This window comes from Notolabrus celidotus, chromosome 14 (assembly GCF_009762535.1).
Source record: "Notolabrus celidotus isolate fNotCel1 chromosome 14, fNotCel1.pri, whole genome shotgun sequence".
Lineage (NCBI taxonomy): Eukaryota > Metazoa > Chordata > Actinopteri > Labriformes > Labridae > Notolabrus > Notolabrus celidotus.
In genome coordinates, this window is record NC_048285.1 from 9,182,257 (window position 1) to 9,206,338 (window position 24,082).

The window sequence follows — 24,082 nt, forward strand, 5'->3', positions numbered from 1 at the left end:
GAACTTTACATCAAACACATCAAAAGTTTGCACACAGGGCAAGAACAAGCACAGTGATGCACACAAAACATCACAGCACTGCTACTAGATCTACCATCTATATCTACTATCTAGTGAACCACAGCCACGTGATTTGAAATAGAGGAAGGTGGAACCTGTCGAACCTTGGCTCCCACCTTGTTCCTTAAGCCGTATGATCTCGGTGTCAGAGCCAAAGCTGTTCCACGCTGTGCAGTTGTAGATGGTCTGGAAGTCAGCTGGAACAATGTTGCTCATGGTCAGTGTGGAGATGACCCCTTCTTCTGTGGTGACCGTCTCCACTGTGTAGCGGCCAGATGTTCCAGACTCTAACACAGTTTCCTTCCATGACCAGGCCTGAGGAAAGACACAGGTGTAGACAGGAAGTGTTTATTGTCAGTATGCAATATTTCAGCATTACTGTAAGTGTTGTATAGAAAAATACTGCTCACACTGGAAATGCCTTTAAAACCTCCCTGAATCTGTCATTCACAAGAACACCATGTGGTCCAACCACAGAGAACTTGAGAATGGCAAGGTCGGGTTCTAAAATATTGTGGTCAAAATATTTAGTTTGCCATTTCCTGCTGACAAGCTGCCAAGTCAGTGAGATATCTCTGACATCTGTAGACTGAGCCAATGTCTGGTGGGTAATATTAACTTGCACTTACTCTGGGCAGATCTCTCCTCCCACCACAATGCTCGAGTGATTTGAGGGTTGGGAGAGCCTGAGCAAGTATTTGGGAAATAAAACTTGTTGTAAACTAAAAAGTTTCCAAGTAAGTCTTAAACAATAAAGGCCAGTGATGATGAAATTTTAAAAAAATATATTATTATCCTTATTTAGGAAAGGGAAAAATAAAACTTAACAGGACTAGGAGTAAGACAATATTAGAATAAAACTTTCCAACAAAACAACAACATACAAAGAAGGTCAATTTAAGTCACTAAAGTAACGATCTCTGAAAAATGGTGAAAATACATTAAAGGTGACATATCTTGCAAAATCAACTTTTTGAATGTTCTCTACCTGAAATATGTTTCCCTGGCATGTCTACAAACCCCCCGAAAATGAAAATAATCCATTCTGCCCGTTTTGATTTCTCCACCTTTCTGTAAATGTGTGCTGAAGCGAGCCGTTTCAGTTTTCAGTGTTTTTCATACGTCACAACGCCATCCGGTCTTTAACGGAAGCCAGAGCTCGGAGCTTGTTCAGCCCATAGACTGTATAAAATACAACTCAACTCCTTCTCCGTTTTTCATTCCCTGCACACATGTGTGCTAACAAGGAGCTTAGGAGGGAGGCATTCTAGTTGTAGGCTGTCTTAATAAACACAAAGGTCCGTTTTACTCCCCACATCTGCAGATTTGAAGATCTAGTGGATGATTTTTATTTTTCATGGAAAAGTGCTAGTGCTAGTTAGCATAGCCACATAGCTACATGTTTGTAGCTGTGTACCAAGACACACGTCGACATACTGACAAATAAAACAACAAGAAACACAAAATCTGTGACTAATCGTTCAGAAAGGTCCCGCTGCAGGCGCCTCTCCGTCAGGATCAGATTCTGGATCAGATTCAGAGGGTTGAAGTAACAAGGTCTGTAAGCAGTGTGTATATTCAGCCAACATGTAAACATTAGATCAACGTGCTGGAGAGCCTGAGGGGGCGTGGTCAGAGAGCTCATTCTCATTTAAAGGCACAGACACAGAAAACAGCCTGTTCTGAGCAGGGCTGCAAAAGAGGGGTTTACAGGCATGCCAAAATCTGATTTCAAAGTGTTTTTTGAGCAATAAACTTTAGATACGTGTTTTGGAGACCTCTTGGACAATATATTTTGATGAAAAAGAGCGTAATATGTCACCTTTAAATGGAACTAGTTCAGGTGGGGGCCTCGAGCTTCACTGAGTTCACACGACATCATCATTCTCACAATCACATGGCAAATATATTCTCCTAATGTAGCAGTCAGTAGAACTGCAAGATTTCCGTTTTCTACTGTCATTTCCACTGTTGCTGTGCACCAGTGCTCCGCTCAAACTCTCAGTCCCACCACCTCATCAGCCTCCACCTGCATGCTCCAACTAAGGGGTTCAAGTTTTATCTCATCACTCCTCAGTTTCTGCATGCAAAATAAATGTAGGGGGAGTGATGAGGGCGGAGTCTTGATGCCAAACACAATGTTCTGCTGCTGCAATAAATATTTCAAAGCATTGAAGCATGAGTTGTCCGGCTGAACTTATTCTTATATCCTTGTATAACAAAAAATGTGTAAAAGGGTTCTATATAATCCCAGTGTTAACTAGATAAACATTTCGATCATATAATAGGTTGAGCTGTTTCATCATAGTTTGTTGCAATGATGTTTCATTGCCAAAATTAAATGACTTTTCATTTTTAGCTGTGCTCAAAAACCTGCATGATGATAGAACTTGTGGTTGGGAAAATTTCCCTCCAAACACCCCCCATTATATTTAAAGTTGTAAACTAAAGACAAGTAATAAGTGTCTTTGACCAGTTTGGGATATCTGTCCACAAACTTGCAACATATGGTCAGTAGAAAAACAAATTCATCTGGTCTTCCTTTTCCTCATTTGAATCTGCAGTGATTCAGAAGTCAGTTTTAAACATGCTAAGTTGTTTCTTGGTGGCATATGTAGCAGTATTAGGATATTTGTTTGGGCTCTTTGGAAAGCATTTTGGTCTGTTAACATCCTCCACTGGAAATAATGAGACAATTTAGACTCCAAAGTATCAAATTGGGAAAGATAATGTACATCACTTTATATTCAATAGTGTTTGTTAGTGGAAATGAATTATTATTTTCAATGTAGGCCAATTACATATTTTCTATTAAGGCCAAGCAGTAAAAATTTGGAGTCCCTCTGACAGACAGTGACTCAGTCAGAATATCTTCAATAAATGTCTTTTGAAATCAAATCACCACAAACTGTTCAAACACCAGGGTGGCTTGTAATTGTTGCTGCACTAGGTTTAAAGAAGAGATGGTTTCAACAGATGGCACTCATGTGAGGTAGTGTTGACACTTGCAGTGATGTAGCTGAAGACATGTAGGTAAACAACAGGTATTAGCACATTCAACATTCATTTATGTGGTGCAATGACAAACTAACACGTTATTATTAAGTCGCCACTTCAGCTCAAGGCTTCTGAGAACAGACTTCTTTTGTTTTGGCTGACTATTGTGAGACCCTCCGGATTCCCTTTTGCAAAAATAACAGCGAACAAACAAGGGAATTTATTAAACAGGGTAAAAGCTCAAGGTATGGATTGATACTTAGTGGATAGATTACACATTTGTCTTAAAGTGTGCAACAATGAGCAGGTGACTAATTTCAGTTGTAAAATATGCTGTTACAAATTAACACGTTTTAATAAACTCAAGTCTGAAGAGAAGGAAAGAACTTAAAATTGACTTCAGGGACTCAGTATGAACAAAGAGTCCGTCCTTCATTTTAAAAATGTTGTGAAACTTCCCTTGGAGTAGAGGATGTTGAGTTTCACAAGGCTGCAGACGTCTAAGACACATTTTGATTCTGAGCTGTTGATGTAATTGACTTGCTTTGACCTTACATAACAGCATTATATTTCAGATTTGTCATTTATGTAGACGTACAATGAAATAAAGCAAAGCTAGACTGATACTTCAATGAATAGTTTGAAATCAAGGATAAGACACGGCAGCCCTGCTCCGACAGACAGCCCTCTAAAGTAAACCAAGCATTAATTACATTGCTGGTTAATGCTTGACATTAATATAATAATAAAAACATACATCAGATGATAGAGTATAGCAATTACCCAAAGACATACAGCATGCAAACGCACACACATACACACACACACACCACCCAAAACAATAATCAGCACAAAGTGAGCTCAGAGAGTAGGCTGTTTATATAGGCTCCATAAATCTTAATGGGATCACTGCTAACAGAACTTAAGTGTGCATTAAATGAGAAATTGAGGGTTCAAACTGTAGTCTCATGCGCACCTTTGTACATGAAAACACACGTTGAGCTAGCTGTATAATTCTTCAACTAATCTTTACCTGCCTGTCCCGTCCATGTAAAACCAACGGATCAATGATTCAGCCAAGTATGAAATTTTAGACACAAATATGAAAGACTGATGAATACGGCATGTAATATCATTATTCAGGTGGCATGAATCTATTAAATACCTTTTCTATGATGAAAAGTATTCAGGCAAAGCTGGGTAAAAGATGGTATCATAAAAAAGTAGATAGTCCAGAGATACTTACAATGCGGTCGGGTGGAGGTGTACTTCGGATGAAACATTTGATCTGTCCCTTCTCTCCATGCAAAGCTTGCTGAGTCTGAGTACTGGAGATTGTGGGCGGCCCTGAAAGAGAACAATCATAAAAAAGTTTGACGATGAGTCACAGAAATTGAAACATGAATAATTCAATTCATTTTCAGTCTCAGGTCATATGACAATTCTGCACAATCTAGTTTTCAGGCATATTATATTCTAATTGCACTCCTGTTCCAAGCAGTAACACCTGAACTGTTGGGTAATTTGTGACTCCAGGGTAAGATTGGATTGCAGTGCAATATGAACATGCCTCATCCCCTGGTACAGTCTACCCAAGGACAGTATGACTGTACAAAGGATATAAGTAGGTACCCAGACCTGGTTCTGGGTATAGAAATCGTTGATTTATTGCAGTCTTGATTTCTCCCACAGAGACAAAACATAGCTTGAGAGTGCTACAGCAGTTCTTTAGAGCAGATTCAGGAGAATGTAGACGAAAGAGAAATGCCATTGTTTAGCTATTTCACAATTTGAGCTGTGACATCTGTGTTACAACAGGTTGGTACAAACCTTCAATGAAAGAAGTGACTAATCATGATTTAAATTCATTAATAAATCAAGAACAATAATCATTAACATGTAGGAAATGAAATGTAGTTGGTTGTACCTTACAGTGCATTAGAGATCTCTTATATTTTATCATATACTTAGCATGAATAATCCTCTCAAAACTGCTAAAATAAACTGTATGAAGCGCAGGTTCTCCAGAGGTCAATATGATCAAAAAAAGATGGCTTTATTGGTGTCAAAAACTCTGAAAGCAGGAGCGGCATGAAATGGACTTTCAGCCAGCATGTGTTTAACTGTGGTCAGGCTACAAGATCTCGCCTGACAAGGGCAGCTCAGCCTAAACGACTGGTCTGCTTGCCATCTGGTCTGGAGGCTGTTCACACCAGGTGACAGCGGTAATATGAAGAGAAGATGTCACATATGACCCAATTCTGTCTTTCAAGTCTATTTCCCCTTTGGTCCTGAAGAGCTCATGGTAAGTTCAATTCCGAGAAAGCAGAGAACAGAAGCAACAGTTTGTTGTTTTCTTTAAATAGATACAATTACAGTACAACACAGCAGAGGCTGTGTGCATTACATCATCCAGGATTGGTCAGTTATGTACACATGTGCAGTATTTGACTGTATTTTCATCTTCAAGTTTTAATGATAAACATTTATATGAATTCAAAAGCTGGATTTAAAAGAAGATGCTCAACAGAAATAACATCCACCTTATCGTAAAAGGCCTTAAAGGGACATTTTGGAATGTGCTTCTGTATTGCACGGTTCTTGTTCTGGTTTCAGCTTGTAGTACATTTGTAGTTGGTGTTGTATTGACCAATCACATCTCAGCAGGTTTTGGTGTGTGCAGGAGAAACCGTCCATTTGGAGAGACAAAGCAGGTGGAATGCTCACCGCTGAAATAGCTTCAGCTATTTATTATTTCTTAACAGATATGTTCATACAAGTGCAGCAAACAAACTGAATCAGATCAAAAAACTTGAACTTCAGCAACAAAGCTGCTCGACGCTGTTGAAAACCAATCATCTCAGTTTTCAAAAAGAGTCTAGATATCCGGGCTTCCAGGAATGCAACAGAAATTTAAAAAATCCAACCTCTATTCAATAAATTGTATTATTACTTTTTGCATCATCTATATTTCTGCAAACTTAGTACCAATTCATTTTAAGAAAATCACAAGATAATAGATAATAGATCATTAGTTTTTGGGATTGTATAACTGGAGTAAGCTAGAGTGACGTCCCTGTGTACTGTGTCTACTGTTAAACTATTACCTACACAAAGCAGATGTAGACATTATGGTGTTTTTTTGCAGATGTAAACATTGCACAAAATAGGAGATCTGTTTCAAGTTGAACCGCTGGCTAGACCAAAACTACTGAATATTTGGCACCTTGTCCCCAAGGCATATGTTGCTACTCATTGCCAGATGATGACACACCATAATTGTAAACTGGAGATTCATTAATAAAGTCCAAAGAAAAGCTAACACGTACACAGTAGCCATTTTTGATTCATTTTTTACATATTTCTTCTGGAATGTATTTCTGGATAAAGAGCAAGGGATATGAAGTAGTACTAAGAGGATGTATAACATTCATCTTAAAGCTTAAAGATTTGAGCAGGTGGCTGATTTGAGCTGTGAAATATACCGTTACAAATCAACACATTTTTAATCAGCTACAGTTTTTTAGCGCATTGTGAAGCAAAAAAAAAAGTGTAATTTGCACAATTTGACTTAAGAGCCTGTCCTTGATTTCAAAACTGTTGGGAAACTTCTCCTGGAATAAAGTATGTTGTGTTTAAAAAATACAGTAGACAACGTCATCATCAAACGATGATGAACGATCACTGCTGATGGGTTCATAGACTGATTACAGCTGAATATCTTTGTTGTCCAAAACACAGCAAGTTGTTCTTCATCCACAACACCCTTTTAAGTTATATTTCAGATTGCACTCTTGCTTTGAAACGTATGTTATGGTTGCAACTTCAAAGAGCTGCGTTCTGATCAGGTAATTGATGGCTGATAGCAGGAGGAACAATTGATTTTGCAGCTGCACCCTCAAGACTCAAAACATCTGCAACAACTGCTACAGTTCATACTCTGTACCAAGCTCTGATGGAAGAAGATATTGTTAAAAAATAAGAAAACTATTTGTTTAAAAAGCCATTAAAACAAAACATTAAGCATGCCCCCTGTGTTGGTTAAGGTAAGGAGTGTGGTTTTAAGGGGGTGGCAAGAAAGGCAGCTTCTTGATTAGCAAGAAAACACTGTTTCTCTGCCAACCTCCCTCAAACTCCCGCTCTCTGCCATCTCTCTGACGATACATAATTGCAGTTTATTACCTGTCTCTTATTAAAATGAATTAGCATTTTAATGAGACTTTGCCAGATGGTGTCTTGGTATGCTACGAGAGGATGCTGGAAGGCTGCTACCGCTGCAGAATGAATACTGCAGATAGTGGGAGAAAATGTATTGAAAGCTGTTCCCCTTCTTTCTGTGTTTTGCAAAACGAAGTGGCAATAATAATACAGCATGTAAGTGCTGGATACTTTTATGCACAGTGTACATGCACTATGCTGTGATTAGGAGATGAAACATACATGGTTGTTACGAGCTACAACTGTCAAAACATAGCAAGATCAATGGCTTGCAGGCTGCAAAGGGCCGTTGGTAGTGACTGGGGAGGATCTATTCTTTGGATCAGAGCTGCAAATGAGGAATATAATTAAATAGCTTTATCTCACTGGCTCAGCTTGAGTTGAAAGTATGTCTGTGTGTATGTGTGTGTCTGTGTGTGTGTACGCCTGTGCTTGTGTGAGTACATGTTTGCAGCTCACACTATGTGATCAGAGCACAAACACCTTGGTATCAGGGAGGTGGGTGGCACTACAACATCAATGTTAGCAGCAGGGGAGGTAATCAAAATGTTGGGTGCATGGTTTCGCTCGCTCATTTGAGGAGTTGTTACATCTGGAGTGGACATTGCAAGCTGATTATACAATATCAGTGTGGGTGTCAAAAGGCCAGGGCTTACATTTCCTTCCTATGAGGCATCTGCTTTGAACAGAAGCCTGACATTTCCACACTACCTCATTGCATCTCTTTTGTTTTTTTCTATTTTTTTTTCTTTTATGATGAAAGAGAGAACAAAAAAAACAGCCACAGGGCAACAGAAATGGAAGAAAAAATGCCTGATGTGGTCACAGGTGGACATAGTTTATCTTGGGGAAAAAATAATAGAATGAAGCTCTATATTCATATCTACAAATATATATGTCATATCTATATCTCTCTCTATACATGTATCTTTCAATCCATCTCTTTCTCTGTACTGTAAATAACTTGTAAACATAAAAACGGCAGACATCAGGACAATAGAAGAAGAAGTAGGTGACATTATATATCAATGAGTGCATTTTTCCAAACTAGATTTAAATATAAACACAGATCAGTCAGTGTTATGTGTCAAAAAAAAAAGCAAATAAGAGAGGCACGTTTGTAGATTCCATTTTGTTAATGAGAGTGTGTATATAATTCTGGAGTGGCTTGCTCTTAAAAGGCTTAACTGGCACTATAGTGCTTCCCACTATGGGAAGGAATCACGAGTGTTGATTCATCTAATTACCACTGTTTTTATTTCAACTATGCTATACTGACTGAATAGTGGAGATTCAAAGCAGATATGGAGCCACAATCAAATAATTCCATATTCATCCCTAATTGGTCAGCTGAGGAAACCCTCATGTTCAACTTCAGCAGGAATAAACACTTCTCCAGGCTCAATGCTCCAGCAGTCTGACTACATTTGCCTGTTTTGCCTCAGTACATCTTTACAACAGGGACCAGACTGCATTTCCTTCTTGTCTCTTTTCTTGCATGCAGCACGAGCCATACTGTCTTCACGTCACACTGTGAAATACATTTACAGAAATAACACAGCACAGATGGCACGGGCGAAAACACTTATCATTGTATTCTGTTGCTACGTTTGTTGCTTTATCCAAATTTAAAACTTCTGTAGGTTGTTATAGTCAGTATTTGCAAACAGTGTCTGTGGTTTCGTAACCTTTGCAAAAAAAAAGAAAAACGACATAAAATTGTTTGCAATCAACCAACAAACCAGTATTCAGAAACATTCTGAGAATTATCTCTGAGAGCTCATAAATCAGCTTAAAATAGTTTACCAAGGACTCCTTGCTTTGGAGTGACTTGCAACTCTGAGCAAGGAACAGAAAAGTATAGCTTAGTAAGGAGGCATGATGGAACCATTTGATTGGTTGATCCACAGACTGAGAAAAAAAGCTCTCGTGGTATGATAACAGGCATAGAAGGACAGTGCAATGTCTGGTCAGATATTTTGTTTCATTACTATCTCATATAAGAAATATCTCTTTTGAATAAACTGTAAGCCATACTGCAAAAGAATACAGCCAACAAAATGTTTAGGCAGTAGCTTTATACTGACAGCTACAGCAGTGTTTTCCACACATGCATATTTTTACAAATGCCAAAGTATATTTACAGACAAGCTATAGATTTTTTTTTCTTTTTATTGTATTTTTTTACCCATAAAGGATCAGCTGCTAAGATCAGTTATGTATTGTCAATCCGTCCTCGCCCTGCGCTCCTCTGTAGATAACCAAGGATCAAGACACAAAGAGACATCCACTGCTGAGTCTATCTGTGAATGCATGGGTTGTATTGTGACATCAGATGTTAAATATGAACCGTCTATTATCACTGTTTTGATCATTTTGTGCAGCTTCAGTTGGAGTTACCCTGCACACTGTTTGGTTACATCATAAATGACAAGTCCCCCTATGCAAGGCTCACCTGTCGTGACAATGTGATCACGAGTGAAATTTTTCCATATTTCCAGCTGTCAAATATCCTAATGTTGTGATCACTCACATTTCCAGGGATATTGCGTTGTTACGTTGGCTTGAAGTTGTGAGCATATCCATGATCCCTACATCCAATTTGTTCATTGTCAGTGGTTGGAGAACATTTCTCCTTTCTCATGCTCTTTCAGGTATTTTCTCCTCTGCTGGAGAAACTTTTAAGACTCTTTAAAGTTCTCTGTACTACTCCTAACAGGTTTTCACCTTAGGAGCTCTCTTAAGGACTAAGATGCTTTGAGAATAACTTTTATCTTTAGCAGGATCCAGTCTTATCTTAGAGACAAAATTCTAAGGAAAACTCAAAATGCCAAGACTTTCGTCACTAAAAGCAACCATTTCTGCTTGGAAGTTTTGTGAGTATGGCCACTGGATAATATTTATATGTGAAAACTAACAACTTGTTCACATGAGGTAACATGTTTTCCCCTGTTGTGTCTGTTTGTGTGGGAAATTTGATGTTTCTTATTATTTCACCAGATCAAGATCCTATAGTGAAAACAAGATAACTCTTTTACAATGAGAGATGACTTTAAATGTACTGTCTGTTTATTCCTACACAATTTCTCCCCTCATTAGATCTACCAAGGGGGACTTCTACGGCATTATGCTCTAACTGGTCAGACAGGACACCTTGGAGCCGTTGACCTCTTGCTGTTATGCTCCAAAAAATCATATGCGCCTCTGTGAGCAAGCCCAAACCTCTGAGTGAACCATCATCTCTCAAAACTCTATCCAACAATCTAGTTTCCAAACAGCGGTAGGGAAATAAATTAAAAATGTATTCCAAGTGTGTTTTTTTTTGTCAGAGCTGAGTATCATGTGGCAGGTACATATAATTAAAAAAGTGAGTTCAAAGTCTTCCAGAAAGTCTTGCAGATCATATCGTATGCTTAAATTTAGCCAGGCGGATATATGTGCTGCATCTTAAATGCAGTTTTCCCCTTCATTAATTTGCACTTTTCTTTCTTATATGGTGTCATTGCCAGTTTAAAGAAGGCTGGAATGCTAATTAGCCATGCACATAAAGGCTGTCTAGAAAGAGGAATTGCAGAAAAAGAGACCTATAACAACCCACTGCTCTGTGGGATATTGTGGAATTCTCAGAACCTCCCTCTCTCTTACTGTGGTAATGGGCTTTTTCTCCCTAGGCTGTCCAAGTACTGTATGTGTGTCATTATACATACAGCTTATGCCCAAAGTCACACACATGCTCAAAAACAGAAACGACTCTACAGATCTAGTTGCACTTGTGGATACATTAATTAATATGTATTCTATGCATATGTGATCGAGAAGACTACACAAGCATAATCCCTTCAAGCGTGTCAGATAACTTCTCTCAATCTAACTTCTTCAGGACTGTGGGAAAAGCCATGCATATATATTGAATACTATGTAAATAATCATGGGCATGAACGTGCAATGCCGCCTCTCATACATGTAACCAACTTGAAATGTGGAAGAGCTTTCGATCCTGAAAATGTTTGACTAGAGTAAGCAATATGTATCCATTAGTGACTTAAACACAAACTGCCTCCCCTGCTAGCTGTTTGATTATGATTAAATTACATTCTTCCCCAGGGAAAGTAGGAATCCTCATGGCTGTGTGCTACGCCGCAGTGGGAGCCAGTGACACACAATGGCAGAGACAGGAGATAGAGAGGGAATGACAAATTATAAACACATGTAATTTAAATGATGGCGTTAAGGAATTGGGGGGATAACTGCAGGGAAAACAAACAGCAAAAAAAAAAAAAAAAGTATTCAAATGTGCAGCAGAAACCGCAGCATCATGAATACGCTGAATATGCAAAGTATTGTCTGATATTTACTGTATCATGGCCTGCCTCGCCTAAAGCTAACACATCCATTATCTTAGTTATTCATTGTCAGAATCAATAAAGTTTCCGTCTGTCAGTGAATTTGCATTTAAGAAAACTCAGGCCCAGGACAATCACAGACCAAGAAGAAGAAAGAATCCTCCTCCTACTTCACCACTTCATCCGCAGCATTTGCACTTTCACAAGTTTAACAATCTGATGTGCCTCAAGGACCGAGTAAGAAATGACGCAGGATTCCTCATGTGGTTTGAGGAAAAAGAAGAAGAAGAAGAAAAAAAAAAGATGAAATTCAATTATTCAAAGGGGTAAAGAGGAAGAGGCTTTTGAATGTCAAATACCAATTCCAACAGGAAAGTGGAAGACGCAAAAGACGAGAGGAAGAATAAACACAAATAAAAAGACATCCAGAATTTGCTTAAATCAAGTCTGCAGAGACTAAATAAACATGCCATTTCAGCTTTGTTGTATGTTCCCCAGGTTGCTCTGAGTTGTTTAGGGCTCTATTCTTTATTAAAACAATCCATCTTCTTTCCCTCATGGCATCATTTTTGAAAGCATCACAATCTCAAGAGTTACATGAGAGGAAACGAGAGGCATCAGAAACAAAGGTTCATTGGATTTTATGAATTCTGTTAACATATTAAGGCTGCAGAAATGATGCCAGGATAGGTTGCTGTAAACAAGATGGAAGACAACAGAAATAATCTTGATTTTTCCTTACGCCTCTTCCCTGATTTTTTGCTGAATTCCTGGGTGAGAAGAGAGGGGGGGATCATTGCAGTTCATAGAAAGTCATGGTTCTGATCTTGTGCTGGAGGGAATACTGGTATCCCACTCTCTCTCTGATATGCAAAGCTAACGTCTGGGTTTTGAAAAGAAAATCTTTACACACACTGTTTGCTACATGATGTATTTTCATCCCCGAATCAGCACCAGTGTTGCTTACAGGCAAACTCCTTTGTTAGCTTTCGAAATGTGCACTGATACACTGTCAGCATTAACTCCACATCATCTCGCCAGCTTCTTAAACCCTCTCTAGTCTTTGTCTTTTCTTTTTCTGTGTCTTTTGTCTTTCTTTATGGCCTAGATTTCTCTCAAATGGACATGGGGAAAATAAGAAACATGTAAACGGAGAACCTCTGCCACATCCAGGCATGCGCCCTGAATATTAAGCACTGATAATGCAGTCATTTGTTTGACAGTTGCCAGGTCTCCCACCTAGGCTGGTATTCATTAGTCAGTCGGTGCCTCAAAAAGGCTGCTTCCCTTTGAGTCATATAAATATAATTAATGCATTAGTGCATTTCACCTGTTTATGAAAAAAGCTGCCGATCTCAAAAAGACTATGTCTTTAAGTATATATATGCGGTGTATATATAGGTTTTGTTTATATAAGCCTCACAATGATGGCAGTTGATAAGATTTCTTTGTTTTCTAATAAAACCTTGTGAGGAGGTTAATTATCATGGGTATGCTATGTGTCACATGCTTGTGCTTTTTTTTTTGTCATAGCGTGTGTTGTGTTGCTCTACCTGTCTTCTAAAATCAGATGTTTCTTGAAGAAATTGCTCCAAAAGCTGCATATTCTGCTGAAAGTTTCACAAATAGGAGGCTTTGCAAACCACAGAGGAAGCAGAATATTGACTCCTGTGACAAATTGCTATCTTCTTTCTGTTGACACCTGACCTCAAGATTCACCCTTGTATGGGCATGCTTTATACAACTTTTTTTTTTTTGGTTCTCTTGGCCTGATTGTGTGAAAAATATATCAATAAAACAGCTTACCATTGACAGTGAGAGAAACTTCCTTCTCCCCTGCTCCGACACGGGGGACCACAGCGCGGCAAACATATTTCCCTGCATCCTCCTGTCTCACAGATTTCAGCGTCAGGAGATTCTCATTGCTAAGAACCTGCAGCGAAAAGTCAGAGATCATCAAATGCATTGACAGCAAAGTCACCTTTGCATGTGAGATAGCAACAAGGCAGAGCACTGGGAGAAAAAAAGGAAGGGAGCACATGGGCACAAGGACCATTTAATAACTTAAAGGGCACCTCTCTTCAATTATTAAAATCCAATTTAGGGTTTAAGCTCAGTGGAGTGAAGGGGTTGGCTTTGGCTTTTGATGTTGACAAAAGGAAAGGTGGAATGAGTCTGAATTTAAGATCAAATCAACAGATCTTATATGAGAACAGGTCACCTGGAGTCTGGTACTATAATGGCCTTGAAATCTTCTCAGAACACATGAGTATGACATCACGTTTCTATTAGAATGACTTATATAAGCCAAAGAGATGTGGTTCCAAGTACAGGAAAAACACTTCAGAAGCCACAATATTTAAAAAAGCACTCTGTAGCCATACATCAATATACTTACAACTCCAGATCCCCTCTTCATCCAAACGATGGTAAGAGAGGGATTTCCTGTCCAGGCACAGTTGAACACAGCGTCAGATCCAAGGTCCACCTGCAAGGATTGAGGCTCTGCTGCCATGCGAGGACCAACTGTTAAAATAAACATCATTGAAAAGTTATAACAAATCCATAATGAAGCACAAGCTGTGGTGGCACCAGGTCTTTGGGTTCTGTGTCAAAATATACTAGACAGTACAATCCATAACCATGCATTATCACGTTTCTTGCATTAATGCCGTATATCTGAAGGAGCCACTCACAGTAGACGTCAACATTGCGGCTGATATTCGTGCTGCCGAGAGGGTTGGTAACTTCGCAGGAAACAGGCTCTGTGAAGAATGAATGGTCCACAATGACCTCATATGTGTCTCCAGAGACCTCCTTGATTATACTTCCTCCTTTGGCCCACCTGGTGTGAGGATAAGAAAGCGCAGAGAGCAGAGACGGGAAGAAATGGGAAAATGAAGGGAAAGGGGAAACGGCATTAAGACAGGTTTTCACACCTCCTTATGTCAATAGCATTCTTTTGTGTGAATAAATCATCATTCTGGGGCAGGTTTTTCTGTGCTGGCTTCAGCATATTTTTCGTGGCAGTTCTCCATGCTGTGACAAGTTCCCTGGTGACTGGGAGCAGACAGCACGTTCCTCATTACGGCAGGCAGAGAGTGCAGCACAGAGTGCCAGCTAAGAAAAACAAATCACAGAATGACAAATGGGAAGCTCCCCCACCTATGAAGACGTTCGTTGACACATAGTGTATTACACACAACAGCTGATGTTAATAAATTGACACGGGATCACATAAGGAACATCTGTTTGTGTTTGTGAGTGATAGCTTCTTTGACAGGCATACAGACACTCCCTGCGTGTTTAGGTGAGAGTTTTGTGATGTCACGGGCAGCGGCGTCTCGCTCTGCCTGATGTGGATAGCTCTCAGCCGCTACAGCAGACAGGGCCCATTTATAAAAGTGAAGCGGAGGCGTCTATGGATGTCTTTGGTCTCTTTGGAAAATTTAGACAGTGCTCTGGGACATACAATGCATCACACGTCTAAACACTGCCATCCACACAATAGAGACGTGACTGCATGCTGATTTGGCAAATGAAAACAATGACAACAGACCCACTGTCTGTCTCCATTTTATATTCCTAGCAGTGCCGAGAGCAGTTTTCACGGGATAGGGAACTCATTTGTTTTCCATGACTAAGCTAGTCCCTTGCTTGACTGAAATGCTATCATTTAAATGAGAACAGATTACCTCATTCAATCAGTAAGTGAAGTGAAGCAGAATTCTAATTGGGCTTCATGGGATTTTTCTACACTTTTCTGCAGCGGTGGATTCTTCTCTGAGTTTCTGTTCTTGTGTTGTGAGAATATAGCTAAGGGCTTTGCAACACCTGTGTTTCCAAAAATGCTGAAAATAGGGCAGACTGGTGTTTTGTGTCTGTCTGATCTGTAGTTGTACTCCTTGTATAGTGTCTGTGTGTGTCAGTATGAACAGATGCAAACTTCATCGCCTTGACAGAATAGAGTACACACACACTGTACATCTCACAAGTTTCATTTTGTGAGTAGCAGAATATTATGTTTCCTATATAATGCCACCACAACAATCACGTGTATGCTAAATATGTGGGATGAGAGGAATGTAAAGGCCACAATGTTAATGATGTTAACTCTTGATGTACATAGCAGAGTGTCTCTTAATATGAATATCATTATGTATGACTCTGTGTATCCGTACGGTGACAGTAATGTTCATGATGCTATTTACACTGGTGACAGTTGTGGTAATAGGACATTCAATGATGAAGATAATTGGGATTAAGTCAACAATGATGACAAAGAAGATGAATACCATATAACAATCAAACCAACAATGAGTTAAAAACATGGGATCTGCACGTTTGGATGACTTAATTAAACATCATCACACTTGCTATAGCAACAGAAGTACCACGCAAAAAATGTATTAATATTTTCATAATTGGCCTGAAATGCCAGTCATTTGTTGTGTCAAAGCTTTAATACAGCCCCCCATCACTAGTCAGGGCTGTAGCTTTGATACTGTAATGCTATATGCTGTACCACCCAGATGTAAACAAGCACAGATGAGAGATGGCATTTTGTGCCATGACATATTTCGGCAGTACTTTTGTCTTGAAAATAGAGATCATGTTGTCGGCTGAGTCTGGTTAAATTGGCTGGAGAAATTTGTAGCCAGTGGACTATGACCTGCATGGAGGACCAAAGGCTGTTAGCCAAACTAACTTGGCAAACAAGCTTGACATCATTTACCCGCAAACTTTGTGATCCAATACCGAGCTGTGTTCAATAAATTGTGCTTAAATTGGACTGTTTTCTGAACTTAAGAGCAATAGACTGATTGGAATTTAAATGTCCGTTTAAATCACTTGGATTTTTTTTTTCTGTAGAGAAAGCTTTGTTTACTTTTTCTCATCAAAAGTTGCTACTAAAGCCCCAAAAGGTGTACTAAGTGTCTGTTGTAGAGCTTTAATGTTGCACCAAAACTTCTACAATGTGTCCCGAATCAAGAAATGTAACCCATGCAATTTTGTGATATACTGTAGATGATGATGTCATATAATTAAAACAATCCAGACAGGCCTCTTTGAGAGAGCTTGATCTAGCATTCACCTGTGATGGTTGTGATAATCATTCCCATTATTATGTGCACAGCAATGATGCGGTATGCATATGTATCAGTATGTCACTGTCTCCACCTACACTATACCAGCTGATACTGTAGGCGTTGTGACGGTGTAAGCACAGATGTTTCGGGCAGCCGGTTGCTCCTGAGTGGATGTTGCTGCTGCCAGGTTTCGAGCCCTTGACAGTGTTAGAGGAGGCAGAGACAGAATGCCGTCGTCCACTGGGAGCAAGGAAGCTCTGTTGGCGTGCTGGGTCCTGTCCAAGACTCATGTCTAAACATAGCTGGCCCAGGGTAACACAAACACCTGCATTCCCATTGGGAGGTTAGAAGGGCCAGTGTGAGCTTACTCAATAGCTAACTCACTTTACACTGTTGTATCCTATTCAGGGATTTGATTCAGACACAGAGTGTGAACACTGTGCGCGTCTATGTGTCCATTGTAGGTGTGTGTCTTTGTGTGTGCATGCGTCTGTAAGCTAACACTGTTATAGATAAACAGGTCTGCCGTTAATGGAAGCTGAGGATGAAGAAGACGTGGTGGAGGAGGGGGAGTTTTGTATTTGCTGAATGTGATTAAGGCTATAAAACAGTAACAATTAAATTAGGCAGGTATCTGTGCCATCAGCATCAAGACCCGCAGTAAATCAAGCCCCACAGTTATTATCAGCATGGTTAAGCACAGCACAGTGCAGTTTTATTCTCCCTTACCTGCATGTTGAAAGTGATGACTGTGAATTCTCAGTGGAGTATAAAATAAATGTGCTTGTTTAGTAATAGCATGCTGTCATTTTGGTATGGTCATAAATTACAGGCATTTTGTTCTCCTAAATGACTCAAGTAAGACTTAAAGATTGGTATATGTCAATACTTCTTGACAGCAAAGACAAGAGTCACAGGCACTATGCCTCTCATCTCGAAAATAAAATGAAGGAATAGTCAGAAAACAAACTATTTTTGTCGGCAAGGGACCTTGTTTCTAACTTTTGATAGCCTTTGCAATTTTCTTCACTTTTCCGAGCTATGCCAAGCTTTTGAAGTTATAAAATACTTTCTCTCTGTATTACTGACTTTCCATTGTAATTTCCAACTTGTCAAGGTCATATTGATTTCTATGTTTGCACTTCAGTGTGCACATTAAACAGCAATTTAGCAGTTTTTCTAAGAATTACTGAACCAATTACGATTCCATTTTGATTTCTATTAGGACTAAAGGATCCTAGATTGAGTCTTTTTTTGCTATCTATTTATACACTCTGAAGTTCTTTGAAATTAAGTAACTTCACTTTCTATATATGTTTTAAGCACCGTATGTCTGGCTGCTGCTGATGTAGGCCCAGGAGTATGGCAGGGGAATAGAAGTCTTGTTGAAAAAGAGACTGCAGTGTGTTTCAATTAGCTTCCTTCAAGGTTTGCAAAGAAGGAAGGTATACTGATTGTGGTGTCAGTCAAACGCAAACAAACAATCCACCAGAAACAACAGCACTGAGAATATAAGTGTGGGGAAGATTAGGATGTTTTTTGCTGCAGTGCCATGTGCAGAAAGGGGGTTTTGTTGTCACTCTGCCCATGGTTGTATGTGCAGACAAGGGACCTGATTTGCTTTGTTTGTTATTCCCTCTCATCTCTCTGGTGGGTTCCTGTTTAAATCTGAGAAAACCCTCTGTGTCTTCATCAGAGGGTGGTTGAGTGACTGTGATGTATGCCTGTTAGCCCTCCTACCATTATAAACAGTAATGAAGATGTTCCGACCCACTCGTCTGTCCCCTTCAGAGTGTTGATTCCCCAAGTGCAAACTGCAACACACACCCATTACTCTTCCTCCATTCACACATTCAGCACCACTTTCATCTCTTCTTCCAGCCACTGCCTCCACACCAAGTTCTCTTTGGTCCCCTGACTTCCTCCCTCCTTCCTATCTCCTTGAACTGGAAAGGGTTCCAGGCAGCTGTAGGAATGTATCTTATTTCCATTTTGATGTTTTAAGTCAGATGTATTGAACCGATGTGGCAAGCACGAGTGGCTAAAGACAGGGGAAAGCACCATGGCTTTGACTAGTGCCCCTACTATCTTGGGTCTGTGTCTCAAGTGTCCATTGAATTGGAGGATGGCGAAGTGGCGCAGTGCACATTGGGAATAGATGGCTCTCTGGAGGACGGGAAAGAGGCCATCCGTCTAAGAACTACTCTGTCCTTGCGCCGTATCTGGTCTGGGGTAGACAGAGTGTATTAGCACTGAAAAATGGCCCCACGCTGCTTGACCAGCTTCCTGCTCTTTTCTGTGGTATTACTCTCTGGAGAGGGAATTTGTGGGGGGCTCTCCCTGGTTGGAACCTTTCAGGCGAGCATTATGACGCCCAAAAATCCCCACTCTTCCATGTCCTGAACTCCAATGGTGCACAGGAGTCCTGAATCGCTCGTATAAATTGCAGATAAATCTAAATGGTTGTTCATGAAACTGTTGAACTGGCGGAGACTGTAACCTTGAAGTATCAGAAGTTAGTCACTGTGGATATTATCTCATTCTACAGTGGATTGTGTCAATGACAGAGCCAGACAGCAGAAGGAAAGCGAGTGAGGAGAAAGAAGAGAAGAAATAAATTACATAGTGGGAATGTTCAACCTCCAACCTTTTTTCATTCTGCAGTTTGTCAAACTAAAAGAAAAAGTCATCTCAACTGCCATTGCATCTTAGCTCTTGATACCCCGGGGAGAAGTCTGATTCTAACATTGATCCAGTCCCATAACAATAGAGGTGAAATCCCTTTGCAGGTGCAATAGATGCCCTGTCTATGCTGTGCACCTACACAATCAAATACAAACCTTGTTTTCCACAATATCACTGCCATCCCTCCTCCTTTTCTTGCTCAAAAGGGCAGAATCCATCAAAAAGGCAACATCTCTGTTTTGCCACCTGTGAGTATGTTGTACGTCCATTTCATTTCCCAGTACCATTACAAGATTCAGAGCCGACCAATTCTCTTTGCTATCGATTTCCTCCCATTTATTTTTCACCGGGTTTCCAAACCTCCCACACAGAAAACCATCTCTTGACAAATCACTCCAGTAATGCACTTGTAAAGGGACATGAAGGATTTTATGGAAATAATTACTCTTTGTTCTTTCATCACAACCACAGATGTAGCAATCAAACAATCAAAATGTATTTCAACCAAATCATTTTCTTATCAATAACATAAATGACTGAGATGAATGTGGTCCTACATGTACAGCTCAAAAAACACAGGGCAGCCAACAGCAGCACAATCAATGCTGCTACTCTCCTGGCTTCACTTATCCTCACAAAGACAGTAACACTGAACAATTGCAGAGACTATTTTACCTCTTAGACAGACCAGACTGACAGCCTGATGTTATTAGAGAAACACATTTTACAAACTTAAAGCAAACAATAATATTAGACAAACACAAAGAAGTTAAACAAATTATTCGGGCCAAAAGCAACACAGCTGCAGCTGACAAATGAATCAAGGACAGCTGGCAAAAACAAAAAACCAACTGTGTGAAGACGGAAGGCTTATAACGATCTGACAATAATCACTTTATGTTTCCATTAAATTAATGTGATTTTTTATATCTATTCTTGTAGCTGGTATGCCAATTTTCCTTTTATTCTTTCAGCTACAGCCCCAGTGGTGTCAAAAATGCTCCGAAGCAAATGTGAAATAATAAAAAAAAGCTGTAAGTAGAGGCTTACTTTCATTTTTTTAAGCACCAGTACAAGGCTTTTAGTGCTTTAGTCAGTCTCTGCAGGATGATATTGGTAAAAAGCCCAATGACATTATTGTACATTAATCATCCAGTACAGCTAAAGAGTCTTGTCAGTCAGTCTGGCTCTCCCTCGAAAGGAACCTGCTCTGGTGCAGGGCAGGTGTGCAGCAAACCGTGGCCGTATCCCCTGTCAGGGAGTGAACCAATTGAGTCTTGAAAATCCAAAATAAACCCTAACCTCTCATTCTGTTAGTTTTAGTTGTAGTGAGGGCCTCAGGTTTGGGTGATCTTATAGTGCAAACAACGATTTGTATCCACTGCAAGTTTATTGATACTCCTTTCCTTTGTCTTTCAGGTATTTGAAAATCCTTTGACACTTTCTATATGTTTCCTTTTTCAATCAACCTTTGAGCATCAGCAGAGCTAAAAACCTTTCACCACAACTTTTTGCAGACTTATTGAGAAGGACATAAAGACCCCTGGGTCTCACCTACTGAACATTTTGAAGTCAACTCTCAGTCATTCCATCACTTTTGTGGTAAATAACCTTTACACTCCTGCTTTATAACTACTGTTTGTCAGCAGCAAATTCACAAAAACGCCATTTCAACTCTCTGAAATCTTTCCAACACTTAGGTCTCTTTGTTTCCTTCCACCAAGAAACATCCATCACAACACTTCAAATAGGGAATGATGTGTGATAAGCTTGGTCCAAATTATAAGTATATATTTTTCCTCGCTGAAGGGTAAAGCTTTTTGAGTGAGATGTAATTTGATTCATTTTATCAAACTGTCTTTGGCTTCTTGCTTTGGAGTTTGTCTGTTGCCTCTGTGATTAATTAGTCACTAATCCCAATTAACCTTGCTAAAGACTTGTCCTGGCATCTTGGTGTAGTGCATCCTGGCCTGTTGCTGAGATAAGTTGTATCTTTTGAGAGTGCAGATTCATCTTTTCGTAGTTTTTATTTCCCCTCCATTTATGTAAAGAAACTTTTAGTCAGTAACAAAGAATACTAAACTAAACAAAGCATAATGCATGAGCTCCAAATCAAACTTTCACCAGCACTGTGTGCCATATTCCACCTCTGCTGCACAACACACACATATAAAAACACTCTCAGAGCCCCTGGGTAAAGCCTGCCTCTGCACCGTATACTGTGAAGCAAAACCTAATCTCAGAAAAGCTGAAATCTTGACAGGTTCATCAGATGTCATGCACATTATGTTTCAGCTTTCCTTCAACACGCTGATGGACATTTAATGTTTCAAGGGAGGTGATATGAGCACAAAGGAAAAAGCTTTGCAACAAAACACTGTATTGCTTTGCTGCAACCCAGTGGCACATGACAAGGTCTCCCAAATGATTTTTTGAGATGTATTTTCATTAATTCTTTCAGCATGACAGTGTTCCATTGTTTTTCTTGTCTTCATTTCAAAATGTGGGCAGATCTGATGCTGCCATGGCATCAGAAGATGTGTGTGTCTGGCAATGATTAATGCTATCAGTAATGAAGTGTTAAATTACCCTAATGTGAAAATGTTTTATCCTCAAGCAATATTGATTAGGTGGGTCAATTGCAACATTGTTTATTCGTGATTTAACTGACACGATCAGTCATGTTTTGTGCATTCACAACTTTGTCTTACCTGTAGAGTGTGACAGGGGGATTGGCCTTTGCAGAGCAGTGGAATTTCACAAGGTTTCCTTCCAAAACAGGCTGAGGCTCCACTGAGAGATTGACAAGTGGAAGATCTGAACAAAAAAAATAAATATATAAATCAGAGACACAAAAACAACCAATTAGACAACTGGCAGCCTCATCAAACATCCAATAACAAACTGTCGGCCTGAGACAAACACCATTTTCTTGGCACTTTCTGTGGCTGGAAAGGGGTTAGAACACATTTTCCCACACGGGACAATGCAGAGCCCTTAACACTGTTGAAACAACACTCTTCCACACCAACATGTAAAATGATTTCTGCATTTTCCAAAAGCTTTGTTATGTAGCTGTAGCTTACATGGGCTGCATGTAAATACATTCCACTGAAAAACACAGGGTATGGTTTTTGGATGAGGATTATTTTACAATACACTTAGGCAAAACAGTTATGACAACTAATCACAGTTTGTGGTACCACTTTCTCCCACATAATAAGCAATTACTTCTGAATATTTTGATGCCCTATTTGTTACCTTCCAACCACCCACTTGGTGTCTTTAGGCCAAGCGGCTGGGAAACACTGTTGTTTATTTTGCAGGTGTAACAGAGAACATTATATTTTTCACATTTAAGTATTCAACCTTCATTAGTATGTTTAAAGAATCACAGGAAAACTTGACATGATAATGAGTTTCAGTAAATGGCAATTTGAAAACATGGGGTAGTCCACAGTGCACCCCGCTGCAATTAAAACAATGAACAACCTCAGTGATACAGTAAACAGGTCCTGGAATAACAAGCGTACAGATTATGCAAATTTGATAAACAACTTAATTTATCCTAATTGACAAAGGTGGGATTCTTTTGAAGATACATGTTCATTTCCATATCTACCCTGTCCCATGTGAAATTAACAGCTATTTACCTCACAGACTCAGAGAATGAATTTCAAGTAGGGGGAGTTATTTGTCAGGATTTCTAAAAAGAGGCTTGGTATATGTTGTTAGCATAAAACACAGCCAGGGAAAATGGATTAATGGACCTGCAGCTCTGGTGGTTTGGTTGTTTTGGCATATTTCTTGTGTAAATAAGGAATTAGGTTGGCGTACTTTCATAGAACAATTCATAAACTGTAATCATGAGTTAGCTGGACACATAATGCTGTCCAACTCATTGTGCCAAAGTGGGCAATGTATCCTCTTTTTTTCTCAACTGGTTTACATAAGTGTCTCATGTCATATTTTACTCAAACTTTGAAACATTTTGTTCCATCCAAAATTTGCCGCTACATGTGGAGTGGGTATTTACTTTTATGTCTCTTTTTAATGGCTTAACATACTACAGTGGAGGAGAAAAAAAACAATATTTGCAATCCACTCGTTCTGCCAAGGCAGTCATGTGCCATAAGTATCGCAGGGTAAATTTTTTTTTGAGATGCCAAAAAGACTCGTCTTTCACAGCCCTGTAGCTGTTTGCCATTTTAGTAGAAGTGGCATACTGGTAAGGCATAATGGACAGTAGATTAGTCTCAAGGGGAAAAGCTGGTTCTGGGTCTGATGCTGCTGCAACCATCTGTTTGAAAGGTGTACTTAGTCTATCTGCTCGGTGTTCAATAAAACTAATGTACTAACCAGGGACTGTGTTTTGGATGTGGATGAAGGGCAGTGGCAGGCTTGGAGATCCATGCAGAATTAAAGAAGCACACAAACACTGCTGTAATGAAGCCAAACAACACTGTGTAAAGTTATGAAGAGCGATTCGGTGTGTGTGTGTGTGTGTGTGTGTTAGTGTGTGTGTGTGTGCGTGTGTGCGTGTGTGCGTGTGTGGGTGTGTGCGTGTGTGCGTGTGTGCGTGTATGGGCATGAAGTGTAGGAAAACTGCTTTTTACCCTGTGGCTGTGCAGATGCTCTGGGCTGGCTCAGCTGCCACAAAGCCCCAGAGAGGAGGGTGGTCCAGGTGCC

At 39.7% G+C, this 24,082-nt stretch overlaps 1 protein-coding gene across 13 annotated transcripts in view; it reads right to left on the minus strand.

Annotated features, from left to right (window-relative positions):
* kirrel3b (kirre like nephrin family adhesion molecule 3b) overlaps window positions 1-24,082 on the minus strand; it is a 195,460-nt gene that overhangs the window by 11,462 nt on the left and 159,916 nt on the right. For 7 of the 13 annotated variants that reach the window (XM_034701382.1, XM_034701378.1, XM_034701375.1 and 4 more), the window contains exons 9-14: window positions 22,105-22,210; window positions 14,315-14,463; window positions 14,017-14,144; window positions 13,425-13,551; window positions 4,304-4,404; window positions 177-375 (exon numbers count right to left, since the gene is read on the minus strand). In XM_034701382.1, coding sequence (XP_034557273.1) covers window positions 177-375; window positions 4,304-4,404; window positions 13,425-13,551; window positions 14,017-14,144; window positions 14,315-14,463; window positions 22,105-22,210 — 810 coding nt within the window. Of the gene's footprint in view, window positions 1-164; window positions 376-4,303; window positions 4,405-13,424; window positions 13,552-14,016; window positions 14,145-14,314; window positions 14,464-22,104; window positions 22,211-24,082 lie in introns of all 13 variants that reach the window. The other 6 variants (XM_034701376.1, XM_034701386.1, XM_034701384.1 and 3 more) reach the window with 1 other exon arrangement.